At 39.8% G+C, this 17,110-nt stretch overlaps 1 protein-coding gene across 1 annotated transcript in view; it reads right to left on the bottom strand.

Annotated features, from left to right (window-relative positions):
- Positions 1 to 17,110, bottom strand: part of LOC124789138 (putative neural-cadherin 2) — a 137,230-nt gene that overhangs the window by 104,135 nt on the left and 15,985 nt on the right. Inside the window, exon 2 of the mRNA XM_047256431.1 lies at positions 9,903 to 10,111. Coding sequence (XP_047112387.1) covers positions 9,903 to 10,111 — 209 coding nt within the window. The remainder of the gene's footprint in view (positions 1 to 9,902; positions 10,112 to 17,110) is intronic.

Genomic DNA, 17,110 nt, shown 5'->3' with positions numbered 1-17,110 from the left:
GCTCAAAAACTGCTATTATTTACAAAACTTCTCATGTAGTTACAGAAAATGAAGTCTATAATTAGCAGTTTCAATTAACATTTATGTCATGATTTACAGCTGGAAATTCTTGGGTGAATGCTGCACTTATTCTTACTGCACATTTTTGTACAATGAAAAATTCTTTGAATGTTTGCCAGAGATGATGAACTGTTCCTGCACCAGTCAGCAGAATGACTTTATAGAGGGAGAAGCACATGTAAGCCAGAACAGCTGCTACTATTCAGCAAAAGAGTGCAGTCAGGATGGAAGAACATTAATTCGGTAAGCTGACACTGTAGAATACAGTAGCCAACAACAAGAGCCAAAGTTGCAACATCTCACAGCTCTGGCAGGACTTCTGAAGGAGCCAACTAGACAGGAAAACCAGGACAAATGAAGTTGTCATGGCCCAACAGCAATGCCCGGCTGCTCCATCATGTAACAGTTTCTGTGGTGTGGGTGTTGCCATTGGAGGAACTCTAGCCAGCTTGCTCACAAATATATCACCCAAATGAGACCCTCATTCTCTGACATTTATTGTGCACAGCAATATCCAGGTGTGTACAGAATGCTGAGCAATGCAGTCCATGCCAGCCAATAACTACAAGATGAAGACCACTTGCAGTTCAAGCTGAAGCAGTCAGCTACTACTGACAGGCTTTGTCACCTTTAGCTGCAGGCCTGTGCCTGAGCGTGTATGCAGACAATTTAGCACTTTTGGACTGGTAGATCACCTGCTGGGTGACTACTTTCTACTGACAGCCACTTCCTTGGTGATGTGGGTTTGATCCTGGGCTAACTAGCTGCCCAGGTACACTGCTGCTGTTCAATACCAAGAGTGGGCAAGTTCTGTCATCTTCAGTCGTGTCTGGCACTGCAGTTTAAAAAATGCATTGTAAGCTTCAGTCATGAAGTGATCAAACAGGAGCTGTCTCTGTCAGGACCCCATGGCTGCACTAACACCAACAGCTGCCACCACCAGCATGTGCTGCCAACAGCATGTGCAACAGACTGACAGGCAGACTGCTGATGCTGACATGCTGCATGACCATGGCTGACTAGATCACAGAGGACAACAACCTTCTTGTCAGCTTTGATTCCATCTTTATACCCATTGTAGACAAAGGACTTTCTTAATCAGGGATGTTTTACTGGTGGTCTCGTGTTTGTCCCCAGCCATCACCACCTCTGCAACCCATGTCCAGGTGCGGAAATGGCATTCCACCCTGTCTTGCCCACAGTTGATCCACCCACCACCATGAGGGCCACACCTTGACCTCTGCAATATCTTCTGAGATCTGAAAAGTTATGTCAAACTGGGGACTTGAAGCCAGGTTTGCTGATTTGAACTTTCATTGTCCTGGAAATGCCCACCTGTGATTTTCTGATTTCCAAACACTACTACCAAAATTTCTCCAGTACTATATGTGGAGATAACATCACTGGGGAAATGGAGCCAGTGAAGAAATGTGGCTTATACTGCTACAAGGGATTTATATGAAATTGAGATACATGATATGAAATGAAAAGAGTGATGACAGAGATGCTGATAACAAGCATCAAAACAGATACAGGGATTAGTGAACACAGGGCTGTCACAGTGAGATTAAATATTTAACTCCCAATTCATCCAAAAATAAACAAAAAATTAACCTATTCAAAAAAGCAGATAAAAGTCTCAGGATCCTTAGCAGGTAGGACTGATGGAGTATATTGAGAAAATTCAAAGAAGGTCAGCATGTTTTGTATTATCATGAAATAGGGGAGAGAGTGTCTCTGAAATGGTACAGGATTATGGGTGGACATCATCAAAGCAAAGTCATTTTCCATTGTAGCAGAATATTCTCTTGAAATTTTGATCACCAACTTTCTCCTCCAAATGCAAAAATATTTTGTTGATGCTGACCTACATAAGGAGAAATGATCATAATAAAATATAGGAAATCAGAGCTTGCATGGAAAGATATAGGTTTTCATTTTTTCTGTGTGCTTTATAAGACTGGAATAATAGAGAATTATTGTGAAGGTGGTTCGATGAACCACCTGCCAGACACTTAAATGTGATTTGCAGAGTATCCATGTAGATGTAGATGCAGATGAAATCCCTATCATCCATATATTACAGTGAATTTAGTAAAAAAATTCTTTCTTAAAAGTGAGGTATGTCAAAATACCATTTCATAGCACACTTTTGGATAAAAACAAGAAATGTTAACTCACAGAGCTCTATAGGACTTGTAAATTACACAACGAGCAAAAGTGATGGTGTCAATAAATTTAAGAAGCCACTAAGATTGTTAGTCAGTAAGAGAGGGCTATTTTCATGGGCAATACGACCTGTCAGTTTGACTACCATATAATAAAATACTTAAATGATGAAATATTACAATCTGAAATCTTGTGTAATTATAGCCATTGACTGCGCAAACAACATTCTTCTGAGCAGTCTTAAATCTTAGGCACTGAAGATACAAATAATAATTTGTTTAATTTTTAACTAATAGTGAGCAGAGTCATGCTTGAGAGTTCGATGAGTTTGGATGAAGAATCATGAGACAGATATGTTATAATAGTGAAATCATTAATTATCAGCAGTTTCATTGAGTCTTAGTCCTTATTCTGATTTCATCAGCAATGATTGACTGTAAGCTGTGTAATGATTATGAGGCTTTTTTACACTCCTGGTTGAGAGTATTTATAATTTTTGAAATACTTGTGAAACAGTCAGCTTGTTATGGATTGCAGTTCTACTTCAGAATCAAAGATAGCATGACTGTAGTCCCAACACTGGTGATCAGCCACTGGAAACTCTCACAACTCCCAAGTATCTAGGAGGGCCTTCTACATAACAGTTACATGAACAAAATTTTAAAGCACTGACTTTTTTATGAGAGTAGTTACTCCCAGCTAAAAATGAAAATAAAAGATATGTGACCCGTTTAGTTCTAGTTCAGTTATGTTTATGATAAGATTAACTAGGCTATCACCACAACAGTCATGGTAAAATGTGCAATTTCCATTATATGCTTTGTTAAATTTCTTTTCATCCAAGTGAACATTAACAAAATAACTTGAGATAATTTCATAAATTCTATTTGTAGCTCTTATTATTCAGTAGTAGCTGCAGTTGATAAGCCCTGCTCAGAATGCAAAGAGGAATTGTGATGATATGTTTTAAGTGTTTTTAAGCTGCTCTCAAGGTAGTAACAATGCAGTTTTGCTAATATAAGAAGTATTCTGATTTTAATGTGAGTGTCATTCTGAAAAAAAAAACTTCTAGCTCTGGACCTGGAGATGTTTGCAGATCAGTAGATAACAAAATTTTTCTCATTTGTCATAGTACTGCAGAACAGATGTTTGATGTTTTTGTAGGTTGGTGTTCTATTCCTCTTAGTGAGGTTTAAAAAGGATTGTATAAAGAGCAGAAAAAAATTGAAAGCAGTTACTTTGCCATCTATGTCCTCTTTGACACTGACTACTGCAGACACAGATGACATCATGCATTCAATTTCAGATACAGTACTTGTTTATGGGCAAATGGTAGTCACAGCCAGTAAAGGCATAGGCCCCCACAGCCAACTGATATGAACTGAATTTTCTACCTCTAAGCTTGCTAGTTGAATTCATTACAGTTGTACTGCTACTTGATACATACTACTCTGTTACTGTTGTATTTTGTCATATTTTAACTTTTACCAAGCCACATGCATGTTCTTATACCATTTGTTTCTTGTTGTTATTGTTGTGGTCTTCAGTCCTGAGACTGGTTTGATGCAGCTCTCCTTGCTACTCTATCCTGTACAAACTCCTTCATCTCCCAGTACCTACTGCAGCCTACATCCTTCTGAATCTGCTTTGTGTACTCATCTCTTGGTCTCTCTCTACGATTTTTACCCTCCACGCTGCTCTCCAATGCTAAATTTGTGATCCCTTGATGCCTCTGAACATGTCCTACCAACCAGTCCCTTCTTCTTGTCAAGTTGTGCCACAAACTTCTCTTCTCCCCAATTTTATTCAATACCTCCTCATTAGTTATGTGATCTACCCATCTAATCTTCAGCATTCTTCTGTAGCACCACATTTCGAAAGCTTCTATTCTCTTCTTGTCCAAACTATTTATCATCCATGTTTCACTTCCATACATGGCTACACTCCATGCAAATACTTTCAGAAACGACTTCCTGACACTTAAATCAATGCTCAATGTTAACAAATTTCTCTTCTTCAGAAACGCTTTCCTTGCCATTGCCAGTCTACATTTCATATCCTTTCTACTTCGACCATCATCAGTTATTTTGCTCCCCAAATAGCAAAACTCCTTTGCTACTTTAAGTGTCTCATTTCCTAATCCAATCCCCAACTTAATTCAACTACAGTCCATTATCCTTGTTTTGCTTTTGTTGATGTTCATCCTATACCCTCCTTTCAAGACACTGTCCATTCTGTTCAACTTCTCTTGCAAGTCCTTTGCTGTCTCTGACAGAATTACAATGTCATCAGTGAACCTCAAAGTTTTTATTTCTTCTCCATGGATTTTAATACCTACTCTGAACTTTTCTTTTGTTTCCTTTACTGCTTGCTCAATATACAGATTGAATAGTATCGGGGAGAGGCTACAACCCTGTCTCACTCCGTTCCCAACCACTGCTTCCCTTTCATGTCCCTCGACTCTTATAACTGCCATCTGCTTTCTGTACAAATTGTAAATAGCCTTTGCTCCCTGTATTTTACCCCTGCCACCTTCAGAATTTGAAAGATGGTATTCCAGTCAACATTGTCAAAAGCTTTCTCTAAGTCTACAAATGCTAGAAATGTAGGTTTGCCTTTCCTTAATCTTTCTTCTAAGATAAGTCGTAGGGTCAGTATTGCCTCAAGTGTTCCAACATTTCTACGGAATCCAAACTTATCTTCCCCAAGGTCGGCTTCTACCAGTTTTTCCATTTGTCTGTAAAGAATTCGCGTTAATATTTTGCAGCTGTGACTTATTAAACTGATAGTTCGGTAATTTTCACATCTGTCAGCACCTGCTTTCTTTGGGATTGGAATTATTATATTCTTCTTGAAGTCTGAGGGTATTTCGCCTGTCTCATACATCCTGCTCACCAGATGGTAGAGTTTTGTCAGGCCGTCAGTAGTTCTAATGGAATGCTGTCTACTCCCGGGGCCTTGTTTCGACTCAGGTCTTTCAGTGCTCTATCAAACTCTTCATGGAGTATCGTATCTCCCATTTCATCTTCATCTACATCCTCTTCCATTTTCATAATATTGTCCTCAAGTACATCACCCTTGTATAGACCCTCTATGTACTCCAACCACCTTTCTGCTTTCCATTCTTTGCTTAGAACTGGGTTTCCATCTGAGCTCTTGATATTCATACAAGTCGTTCTATTATCTCCAAAGGTCTCTTTAATTTTCCTGTAGGCAGTATCTATCTTACCCCTAGTGAGATAAGCCTCTACATCCTTACATTTGTCCTCTAGCCATCCCTGCTTAGCCATTTTGCACTTCCTGTCGATCTAATTTTTGAGATGTTTGTATTCCTTTTTACCTGCTTCATTAACTGCATTTTTATATTTTCTCCTTTCATCAATTAAATTCAATATTTCTTCTGTTACCCAAGGATTTCTACTAGCCCTTGTCTTTTTGCCTACTTGATCCTCTGCTGCCCTCACTATTTCATTCCTCGAAGCTACCCATTCTTCTTCTATTGTATTTCTTTCCCACATTCCTGTCAATTGTTCCCTTATGTTCTCCCTGAAACTGTGTTCAACCTCTGGTTCTTTCAGTTACCCAGGTCCCATCTCCTTAAATTCCCACCTTTTTGCAGTTTCTTCAGTTTTAATCTACAGTTATAACCAATAGATTGTGGTCAGAGTCCACATCTGCCCCTGGAAATGTCTTACAATTTAAAACCTGGTTCCTAAATCTTTGTCTTACCATTATATAATCTATCTGAAACCTTCTAGTATCTCCAGGGTTCTTCCATGTATACAACCTTCTTTCATGATTCTTGAACCAAGTGTTAGCTATGATTAAGTTATGCTCTGTGAAAGATTCTACCAGTCCGATTCCTCTTTCATTTCTTAGCCCTAATCCATATTCTCCTACTATGTTTCCTTCTCTTCGTTTTCCTACTGTTGAATTCCAGTCACCCATGACTATTAAATTTTCGTCTCCCTTCACTACCTGAATAATTTCTTCAATTTCTTCATCATCTGCAGAGCTAGTTGGCACATAAACTTGTACTACTGTAGTAGGCGCGGGCTTCGTGTCTAAATTGGCCACAATAATGTGTTCACTATGCTGTTTGTAGTAGCTTGCCCGCACTCCTATTTTTTATTCAATATTAAACCTACTCCTGCATTACCCCTATTTGATTTTGTATTTATAACCCTGTATTCACCTGAGCAGAAGTCTTGTTCTTCCTGCCACCGAACTTCACTAATTACCACTATATTTAACTTTAACCTATCCATTTCCCTTTTTAAATTTTCTAACCTACCTGCCCGATTAAGGGATCTGACATTCCACACTCCGAGCCGTAGAACGCCAGTTTTCTTTCTCCTGATAATGACGTCCTCTTGAGTAGTCCCTGCCCGGAGATCCAAATGGGGGACTATTTTACCTCTGGAATATTTAACCCAAGAGGATGCCATCATCATTTAATCATACAGTAAAGCTGCATGCCCTCAGGAAAAATTACGGCCGTAGTTTCCCCTTGGTTAGTGTTACAAGGCCATATCAGTCAATCATCCAGACTGTTGCCCCTGCAACTACTGAAAAAGCTGCTGTCCCTCTTCAGGAACCACACATTTGTCTGGTCTCTCAACAGATACCCCTCCATTGTGATTGCACCTACGGTACGGCTATCTGTATCGTTGAGGCACGCAAGCCTCCCCATCAATGGCAAGGTCCATGATTCATGGGGGGGGGGATTTGTTTCTTATATACGTGTATTTTATGTCATCACATTTCTCAGCATTCTACCTTACCTTGTTCTACCAGGAAGAAATCTATCTGAACTGAATTAAATGCATTGAAATGAATGGATCTGTAAGGACAAAATCAATGAATAAGCAGTGACATGAAATGATATTAGTGTGGGCTATTCAGACTGTGAACTAGTAATTTATTGTATATGATGGGACAATTAAATATTTGAGCCAGACTGGATACAACCCAAATTTCCTGGTTTTTCATGAGCAGTTACATCAACCAGTAGGCTTTCTGAATACATCTTCAGGCCTGACTCAAGTCTTTGAAAATCATAAGGGGGAATATTACTGGAAGTAAAACTTTTGAGTTGGATCTGGAGGCAATTTCTCAAACTGTGTTATGATAAAATGTAGATGTATTTACACTCATGAGCAATTGTATCAGAGACACTTATCAGCACTGTGTAGCAACTGCTTTCATCCAGAACATCATGGTAACATATTTTTATATGATTCCAAGAGACACTGAAAGCAATAGTGAGCCACCATGGTCATCCTACTACCTCTGATTCAACTGCCCATGAGTGTATGCATGATCAATGAAAACATACCTCTTCTTTGTGCACTTGTAGGAGTCCAGTTATTGTTTCACGCCTGTGAAGCTTTGGATCATTGACAGAAAAGAAAATATCTAGCAGAGGTGGCTGTTTTCCTTGTTGCCTAATGCTAAATATTTCCACATTTATTTCATCAGTGCTGAGTATTTCTGCCAATACGTTTGTAAGATGTTGAGCCTTACTCATCTGTGTACCCTACTTAGAAAGAAAAGCAAATCATTGCAGATTGCATTTAACATGTGTATGAGGCATCAGTAGTTAGCACACTTGGCTTATTAACTTACCATGTATTGCCACTCTCTAATGAAGTCTTCAGCAGATACTCCAGAAATTTGCATTGATCCTGAGTTTCTGACAGAACTATGTGGCAAATTCTTTACTGTGACAATCATAATCGCTGAGACATTATGCTGTGAATGCCTTCGATCTGACACTCTGAACATCAGAGTGTATCTGAAATTAACACGAATAACTTTGAAATGTGTGCCAGAAACCGGGTAAAAAGATCTTTTAATGAATATACATGGTTAGATTTATTTTCAGTGCAATGCTGAACTCACTTTCCCTCTGGTGTATTTGATCTCATGGTCACCATCCCCGTATCTTCATCAACTTTAAATATTTGGTGATGCTGATATTTTGCCCAGTAGAATTTCTTATCAGGTAGGTCCCAATCGTCAGGATCTTCTATGTGTATCCTTCCAATATCTGTTTCTGGAGTTTGATCCTTTATATCAGTGTGGAAATATATTAACACATTCTAATATGTGTATGAAAATCTACAAATAACCAATGTAAGAGTGTTATACTAAAGCATGCCCTTTATATTATGTACCTAAATTGTAAAGTACGATGAATATACTACTGAGCTACAATAAAAACAAATGTGGATTAATGCCAAAAGTAGCTAGTATTTGCACATAAACAGAAACTTTATTCAGCAACATCAAAAAAACTGTGGATGTTTACTGCAGAAAGCTCCAGAAATGTGTGTTGTTACAGTGTTAAAGGAAAAAGTAAACTGAATAGCTGGGGGGAGGGGGAGGGCGGACAACTTTTATGTGGAGATGACAAAAATCAACAAATACTGTGCAGAGAAAATAAGACAAAGAAATACCACAATAATATTTGTGCTACATTGGTGAAAGTGGTAACTTACTACAATCTAAGAAGCAACTTATCTAGTGTTCGCAGTCCACAAAACATGTGACTAGTAGCATTTTTTTTATTCATAAAAGTCAATGGACAGTGATAAACAAAATGTACTATTATAGTTTTAAATGAGACAGGAGGATAAAAGATGAACATCAAGGACAATGGAATGTAGTCAAATTAAAGCAGGTGATGCTGAGGGAATTAGATTAGGAAATGAGACACTTAAAGTAATAGATGAGTTTTGCTATTTGGGGAGCAAAATAACTGATGATGGCTGAAGTAGAGAGGATATAAAATGTAGACTGGCAATGGCAAAGAAAGCGCTTCTGAAGAAGAGAAATTTATTAATATCGAGTATATATTTAAGTGACAGGAAGTCTTTTCTGAAAGTATTTGTATGGAGTGTAGCCATGTATGGAAGTGAAACATGGACAATAATAAATAGTTTAGACAAGAAGAGAGTAGAGGTTTTCGAAATGTGGTGCTACAGAAGAATTCTGAGGATTAGATGGGTAGATCACATAACTAGTGAGAAGGTACTGAATAGAACTGGGGAGAAGAGGAATTTGTTTCACAACCTGACTAGAAGAAGAGATCGGTTGGTAGGAAGTGTTCTGAGGCACCAAGGGATCACCAATTTAGTATTGGAGTACAGCATAGAGGGTATAAATCATAGAGGAAGACCAAGAGATGAATACACTAAGCAGATTCAGAAAGATGTAGGTTGCAGTAGGTACTTCGAGATGAAGAAGTTTGCACAGGATAGGGTAGCATGGAGAGCTGCATCAGATCAGTCTCTGGACTGAAGACCACAACAACAACAACAACAACAAATGAGACAGAGGCACCAAAAGAAGGATCTGACAAGTTTTTTCTCTGAGTGTCTATTTTCTTTGAGGAAAAAGTGGATAGAAAGTAGGGGAAGATGTTTAATGAAAAAGCAAAATTAATTTAGAGCTTTGGAGTATGCAAGAGACTTACAGTATTTGGAAAAAAAAAAAGTTGCAGCTCACATTTTAACTTTTGTGTTACTTATTGCTATTTCAGCAAGTCTAATAGTTTCATGTATACTCATATGTAGGGAAGACTAGCTTATCACAAATCTGCACAAAGTATATGATTTAAAATGAAGCAAAGGCCATTATTAAACAAATATGTCATTAATGCACCTTACCTGATGCTTGTAAACCAGTACAGTCTTTTTTCCTGGTTTCATCAAATTATCATTGACATCTCCAATTGTAATTTTGACTGTGGCTGTACCAGTAAGTGGAGGATAGCCAGAATCAATAACTAGCATTGGGACCAAGTATTCTCGCTTCTCTTCCCGATCAAACGTTCTGAGTGAAGAAATAATTGCTGAGCCATTTCCATCATGACCATCTGTTAAAAAAATGCATTGCATCAGGGATTACACAAATAATGTTGAATAAATTCTGCAAAAATAAATCTTTGAGTCATTCATGAGCATTTACTACATTTGATTTCTGACAGTTGTGCATTATCTTAGGAAATCTTTAACTTCGAAGTGTGTGTTTAGTGATAGTAATTATGTCATCAATTTGATTATTTTTCAAAGAATAAAGATTGTTTGTGTAGAAACAGATAGTAACTGATTGTATAACTGAAAGATTATGTGTAATGGGTGACTCAGCTTAAAATTCGTAGAAAATTAACTATGAAGCTATAATATTAAATCTTCTGTCTCATGTAGCTTTGTATTAATAAATATTAATTTAAAGGTTTTTTTAAATTAAAAATGGACTTTTAAAAAGTTTAGAAAAAACCTGTGACAATTAGGACAAAAGGGACAGAAATTGTATTTACTGACTCCTGCTACTAGAGCGTGCACTGAGTGTAGTGTTACTATGTGTATGTGCTTAAATCAACTGCCATCTGTATCAGAATGGGCTGCCCACTAGAGGCCAACTGTTGGAAGTGTGCACAGTGACTCACACCTATATGTGTGTCAAATGGCTCTGGCTCATCTTCACTATGTTATTTTAGTATGTAGCATCCACATCAACTGTTATGTGTATCACTTATGTGGCACCTTCTGTGTGATTCTTTTGTCTTGTTGCATGTGAAGTCATGAGAAGCTTATTTCCATTATTGTTCAGAGGTTTATGAAAAAAGTCATATTTGTGTTACTTGGATCAGTTTCATGTCTTACTTGGTTACTACACAATTGACAGTTTCTGTGTGTGCGTTATTTAAGTATATTTTCTTCAGGTTAAATCATAATAGACATCATGCTACTGGCCTTGATTGAACAGCTTACTTTGGCAGTGACCACTTTGTCAGCTTCCGCTAACAGACAATGTACTGTTCCACTAGTCTATGCATCCAGTTTTCTTCTGTTTGATAATTCAGCTGAGGACTGGATAGATTATGAAAAGAGACTTAGACAGCAATTTTGGCTTTTGGTGAGACAGACTCAAATTTGTGCAAAGCATTATTCCTCTCATGTATTCCACCTAAGATGTATCAGTTAATGTGTCAGCTTGTCCATTTACAAGAACCGGTAGCTCTTACTTTTGATCACAAGTGCAGTTTATTGTCCATCTACCATTGCAAATGAATGCCCATTATACTGGTGTGAGTTGAATTCTACTGAAGCCACAACAAGCCAAGTCAGTCATACAGGGCTTCAGCGACTGAACTTCATGGCCTTAGCTGTAAGTGTCAATTCATAATTGATGCCCTTAATGACTCTTATGCATACTCTATGATGTGTGATGCATTATCTGTTTAGCTCCATACAAGGCAGTGTCACAAAAGGCTTTACTCTGTGAACCCCCCTCTTTGGCAGAAGTTTTGCAAATAGCACCAGCTTTTGAAGTTTTTCAGACAGTGGGTGAGCAAATTGAATCATGGGGTGATGTGGCAGTAGTGTCACAAGATGCGGCCACTAGGATGACAGTTATCTTGCAAAAGGAAGTGTCAGAGGCAGTGGTAGACATGTGGGCCTGAGCAGACAAAGGTTGTCCCAAGCAGTCGTGAGCACCACAATGCCAGGGCCAGCATTCTCTGTTTTCTTTTATGCTTCCTGTTTTGTCCAGCAAGAATGTTCAGCATGCCTTAAGCCCAGGGCTTCTTGTAATGCTTGCCAGAAGGAAGGCCACACCACCTCCGTGTGTTACTTGCCAAAGGTTGTGCAGGATATGGACATGGACGTAAACTGTGTGACTCCAATGCTTTTGATTTTTTTTCTCCCAAGTTGTTTATTGAGTTAAGTGTGTTTCTCCAAGTGCTCTAACTCCAGGCTGACACAGATGCTGCAGTGTCATTATTGAATTCTCAAACCTAAGTGAGTTTAGTCTTGCCACCGTTGGCACTAGTCACATGGAAGCTGGTCAGAACATTGCACTGTTGGGATGAGTTACAGCATCTGCCTCTTACAAGTCAGTGGTTCATTCCATTACATTTTTGGTGGTTTTGCTGACGCTAGGGTTCAGAATTTGCTCAGAATGGATACATTTCAGGGATTTGAATTTTCTGTCACTGACACAGTGTACCTTGTGTCTGATCAGATATAGTATTTGCAATTGGAAACTATACGTGAGGAGTTTTCAGACTTTTTTTGGCAGGTATAGGGCATTCTTCAAATTTTTCTGCTCATATTTCTTTGAAATCCACAGATCGGCCTCATTTTTGTCATGTGTGTCCTATTCCTGTCATCCTGAAAGAGCAAGTGAAAGCAGCCTGTTATGGCTAATGAATGGTCATTTCTGCTAGTTGTAGCTTGGAAGCTGTTGGAGAAACTTCACTTATGTGGAGACTTCAGTACTACTCTCAATGTGCTGTTGATTGTGGATACATATTCTCAACCAGGCCAGTAGGAACTGTTGGTGAAAATATTGGGTTGATAGTATTTTTCTAAAATTGATTTGTTTGAAGCTTATCTGCAGGTTCCTTTGGTTGAAGACTCTCAGCAAGTTCTGGTTCTGAATACTCCTTTTGGTCCCTGTCAATATGTGGCTAGTGCCCTTGGTATTTACCAATGATTTTTAGAGCAATTGACTATGCCTGTCTTGGGTTGCATTAATTATTTGGATGATATTTTTGTCATGGGCTCCTCCCTGGCTGATCACTTAAAAAATTTGCACACTTTGTTTTCTGCCTTACAGTCTGCAGGTTTATGGTGTTACCTTGTGAAATCTCAGTTTAACTTCTATTGTTTATTTAGCATTTGAAGTCTCACAGGATGGGGTTCAGACTCTGCTAGAACACATTGCTACTGTTTTATGTATACCTCTCCCCTCATCCATGAAGGAGCTTCAGGCTTTCCTAGGGAAGACAATGTACTTCCGCAAATTCCTCCCAGGAGTGGCAGTATTGGCCCACCCATTGCATGCACGCTTTTCAAATGTTCAAATCAAAACTATTCTTGGTCCTTTGTTTAGTTATATTCTCACCAGACTAGCACATAGTTTTGGTGACTGACACCTCACAGTACAGCCTCAATGCAGTCCCGGTGTACCAATATGCCGGCAACTCTGATCAACCCAGCAGCATTACTCTCATGTGGTAAAAGAGGCCCTTGCCATAGTCTGTGGTCTCCAGAAATTTTATGTTTTTTATGGCTCCAAGTTTTACCTTACTACTGACTATAGAACCTTGGTTTCTGTGTTTAGCCCCCACACTTTCTTACTTGACAAGGCAACACACCACATACAATGCTGGGCCCTGTTCTTGTCATGCTACAAATGTGAAATTCGTTTCCAACCTACATCTAAACATGCCAATGTGGATGCCTTGTATTGCCTTTCCATGGGTCCTGATCCTGATTTTGATTGCTTCCATCTTGGTATAGAAACACAGGCTGCAGTCAAGAGTTTCCCAATTATGAGCTCACACATAGCAGCTACCATTGTTGCTGTCCCCATTCTCTGCCAAGTGGTTCAGTTAGTTCAATAGGACTGGCCAGATAAACCACCAGGTTCAGCTTTGGACCTCCTGTGCAACTATTTTTCTTTATGGCGTCACATCTCTGTTTTTGACAGTGCTTTGCTGTTGTCCATGGAAGACATCTCTCCCAGAGTAGTCATTCCTACTGCACTATGGCAAGAGGTTCTACACCTTCTCCACTAGGGCGATTGGGGTGTTTTGCAGCAGTGCACAAAACTGTTAGCTAGGAGACTTCTTCTTTGGGCAGGTATTGATGGCGAAATTGTCTGTTTTGTCATGGCTTATGAGCAGTATGCTAGACAACATGCAGCTCCCAGGGCATCTCTGTCCCCCTGGCCCACTCCATGCCAGCCCTGGGAATGCATTCATGTAGACTTTGTGGGTTCCTTCTTGAATTCCTTTAGGATCTCAGTTGGGGGTGCATTTTCTCAGTTTGAATGCTTTTGAGTTTTTTTTTCTGTTGAGGGGTTGCCTTGTGCCTTAGTTTCTAATATTGGGTCCCCAGTTTGTTTCTCTCACCTTTCAGTTGTTTTGTTCCTGTCATGGCCTTTGTCATGTTATGGTTCTGCCATTCTTTCCTCTACCAGAGAACAAGGCTGAACAACTAGTGCATACATTCAAGTCCCAAATGAAAAACTTTGTTGTGGTTCTGTGCTGGATGGTGCCTTTCTCTGGTTCCTGAGCCCCTACCCTTTCATTCCTGTGGGTGAGCAGATCCCAGCTGCACTACTGTATGGCTGGCAGCCATGTACACTGCTCTATCTTCTGTGGCCTGTGCTGCTGCAATCAGGTCCATCTGGCCACTTTGGCGGGCATTACTGGTGTGAGTGCGAGGCTTTGTTTGCTGGCCCAAGTGGATACTGTCCACTGTTGTTCACTGCCAGGGCTGCCATCTTTGTGATAAACATTGGGCTGATGAGTTGGTGGCTTGCCATTTTGATCAACTCACTGCTGGAAACTACCAGTCCATGGGTGTGGCTCCTGTTGCCACAGCCCACCCTGCTGCCGTCCGCCTTGAATCTATGATTGCCTGCTCTGGAGGTACACCCATCCCACTGGCTACCCCCTCCATGTGCAGCTCCCTGGGGTTGTAGCTTCCTGAGACTGGGCACTGTTCCATTTCTGGCCTTGGGTCAGTTGTCGCAGCCCGCTGTTCCGTTTGGCCACCTCCACTGGTCCCCTCACTATCATCGCCTCAGCCATCATTGGCAGTGGGTCCAGCTCTTCCCCTCCACACTGGGAATTGCCTGCTTATGAGGACACAGGGAGGCTGATGGCACCCTTGTCCTTGGTGCTTCATCCAGTGCAGTGTGGGTCCACCACCCTCAGGCATTCCCCTGTCTACGCACGTTCCAGCCCTATGCTGTGGTGTCCACCCATCACATTGTCCCACAAGCTGTTGGTACCAGCTGCCGCCACTCTGGATTAATGGATGTGTCACTCAATGGGCCTCCTGTGCCTCCTCCATTGTATGGTGCTCTCTTCTCCCAAGACAGAGGTATGGTCTGTCTTGCTAGTTGTGCATGTGATTGTCAGTGCACTGAGTGTAGCGTCACCACACATGTGTTCTTAAATCAACCACCAACTATATCAGTGCAGGCCAACCACTAGAGGCTGCCTGTAGGAAGCACGCACAGGGCACAGTATCCACCATGCCATCTACTGGTGACTCATACCTTTACGTGCACGGAGCAGTGCTGACACACCCTCACTATGTTCTATTAGTTTGTACTGTTAACATCAGTTGTTCTGTTTATCACTCTTGTTCCATATTCTGTATAATTCTTTTGTCTTGTTATGTATGGAGTCACAAGAGACTTATTTCTGTTATTGTTCAGAGGTTTATTAATAAAGCCATATTTGTGTTACTTGGATCAGCTTCATGTATTACTTGGTTGCTACAGTACAGACAAAATTAATGGACTTAGTACCTTTGCAGCAGGCACTCAGATGATCCCAAATGAGTTTTTACAATTATTCTGCTGCACTATCACCATACTTTTCAATTTTATGTATTTTATCAAGAAGTGTGTTTTTGTTTGAAGCCTCCTGCAATGGTTCTTTGTCTTAATGTAATTCACAGTGTCAAACTTTCCACCATGTCCAGTTGCAAAATTTGATTTGCATAACATATTTTCTACAGTTCCTTCACTGCCAGTGATAAAAGTAATCCTACTTTTTATATTGCTGTTAAAATTACACTTTCTTTTTGATATGTGAAAGAGGGAGCATAAACTGGAATATTACAAAACATTAACAATAAATAAACAAAGATTACAGACAATAGTATAAGCAACACTTCCCAGCATATATACTTGAACAATGCACAGAAAGTTGTAAATCAGTCACCTGGTAGCATAAAATACCTTAGCTAAGCAGAATCACAAATATGTGGGACACTAGAATACCCCAGGAAAATTTTTGGGACAACAGAACATTTTGGAAAAAAATGGGACAGTCTCATAAAAATGGGATGAGTGGATACCCTACATTAAAATCTCAACTCATTATTGAGATGGTAACATCAGTTGTATACCTTCATGAATACAGGCATATATAACTTGCCCTATTCATCTTCACCGCCATTAGGGTTGGGAATTAACTACCCAAGACATGAAGGGAGGGACAGGTATGCAGTCATGAGTCTATTATGTTAAAAGTAATCTGTATGTACCATAGAACACAAGAAGTTAATAGTTAGCACTGAATTACTGTCTATGGCAGAATTTAAGACCAAGCTGCTTGTCCATTGAAAATGGTTATTGCTGAAGGAATAAAAAACCCTTCAGTTATGAGATAGTGGATCTACACAACCAAGGATAATTTGTCAGGAACACAGAGAAAAAAAAGAAGAAATATTAGTGTAGAACAAAATACATATGGCAAACAGGTTTGAGTTAATACTTCCTAGCAGATCAAACCCATGTGTCCGGCTGAGTCTCGAACATGGGAACTTTGCCTCTCATGGCAAGTGCTCTACCAACTGAAATGTCCAGGCATGATTCACAACCTGCCCTCACAGCTTCACTTCTGCCAGTGCCTCTTCTCTAGCCCACCAAAAGTCGTAGAAATTCTTTACATACCATGTTGGATGAGCACTCCCGGAAGAAAGGATACTGCAGTGAAATGGCTTAGCCATGGCCAAAGCGATTGTTTCCAACCAAAGGTACATCCTGGTCTGGTATACAATTTTAATCAGCTAGGATGTTTCAAATCAGCAAACATTTCACTGCAGAATGAAAATTCTGTCTGGAAATAATTCCATAAGCTGTTGTTAAGCCATGTCTCCATCACTATATGCAGAGGTGAATCCAGTGGAAGGGGAGGGGGGTCTTTGGGGCTACAGTCCTCCCCTCTTAGACAGTAGACCACTTCTTAGATTTGCCAATTCACTCATATGGTAAAATAAGATCAGACATCGGTATATATTATAGTTATATTGATAGAAAAACTCATTTTGTGGGATTCTGA

The sequence above is a fragment of the Schistocerca piceifrons genome, chromosome 3 (genome assembly GCF_021461385.2).
Source record: "Schistocerca piceifrons isolate TAMUIC-IGC-003096 chromosome 3, iqSchPice1.1, whole genome shotgun sequence".
NCBI classification, from domain to species: domain Eukaryota; kingdom Metazoa; phylum Arthropoda; class Insecta; order Orthoptera; family Acrididae; genus Schistocerca; species Schistocerca piceifrons.
This window is presented reverse-complemented; position numbering and strand designations above follow the sequence as displayed.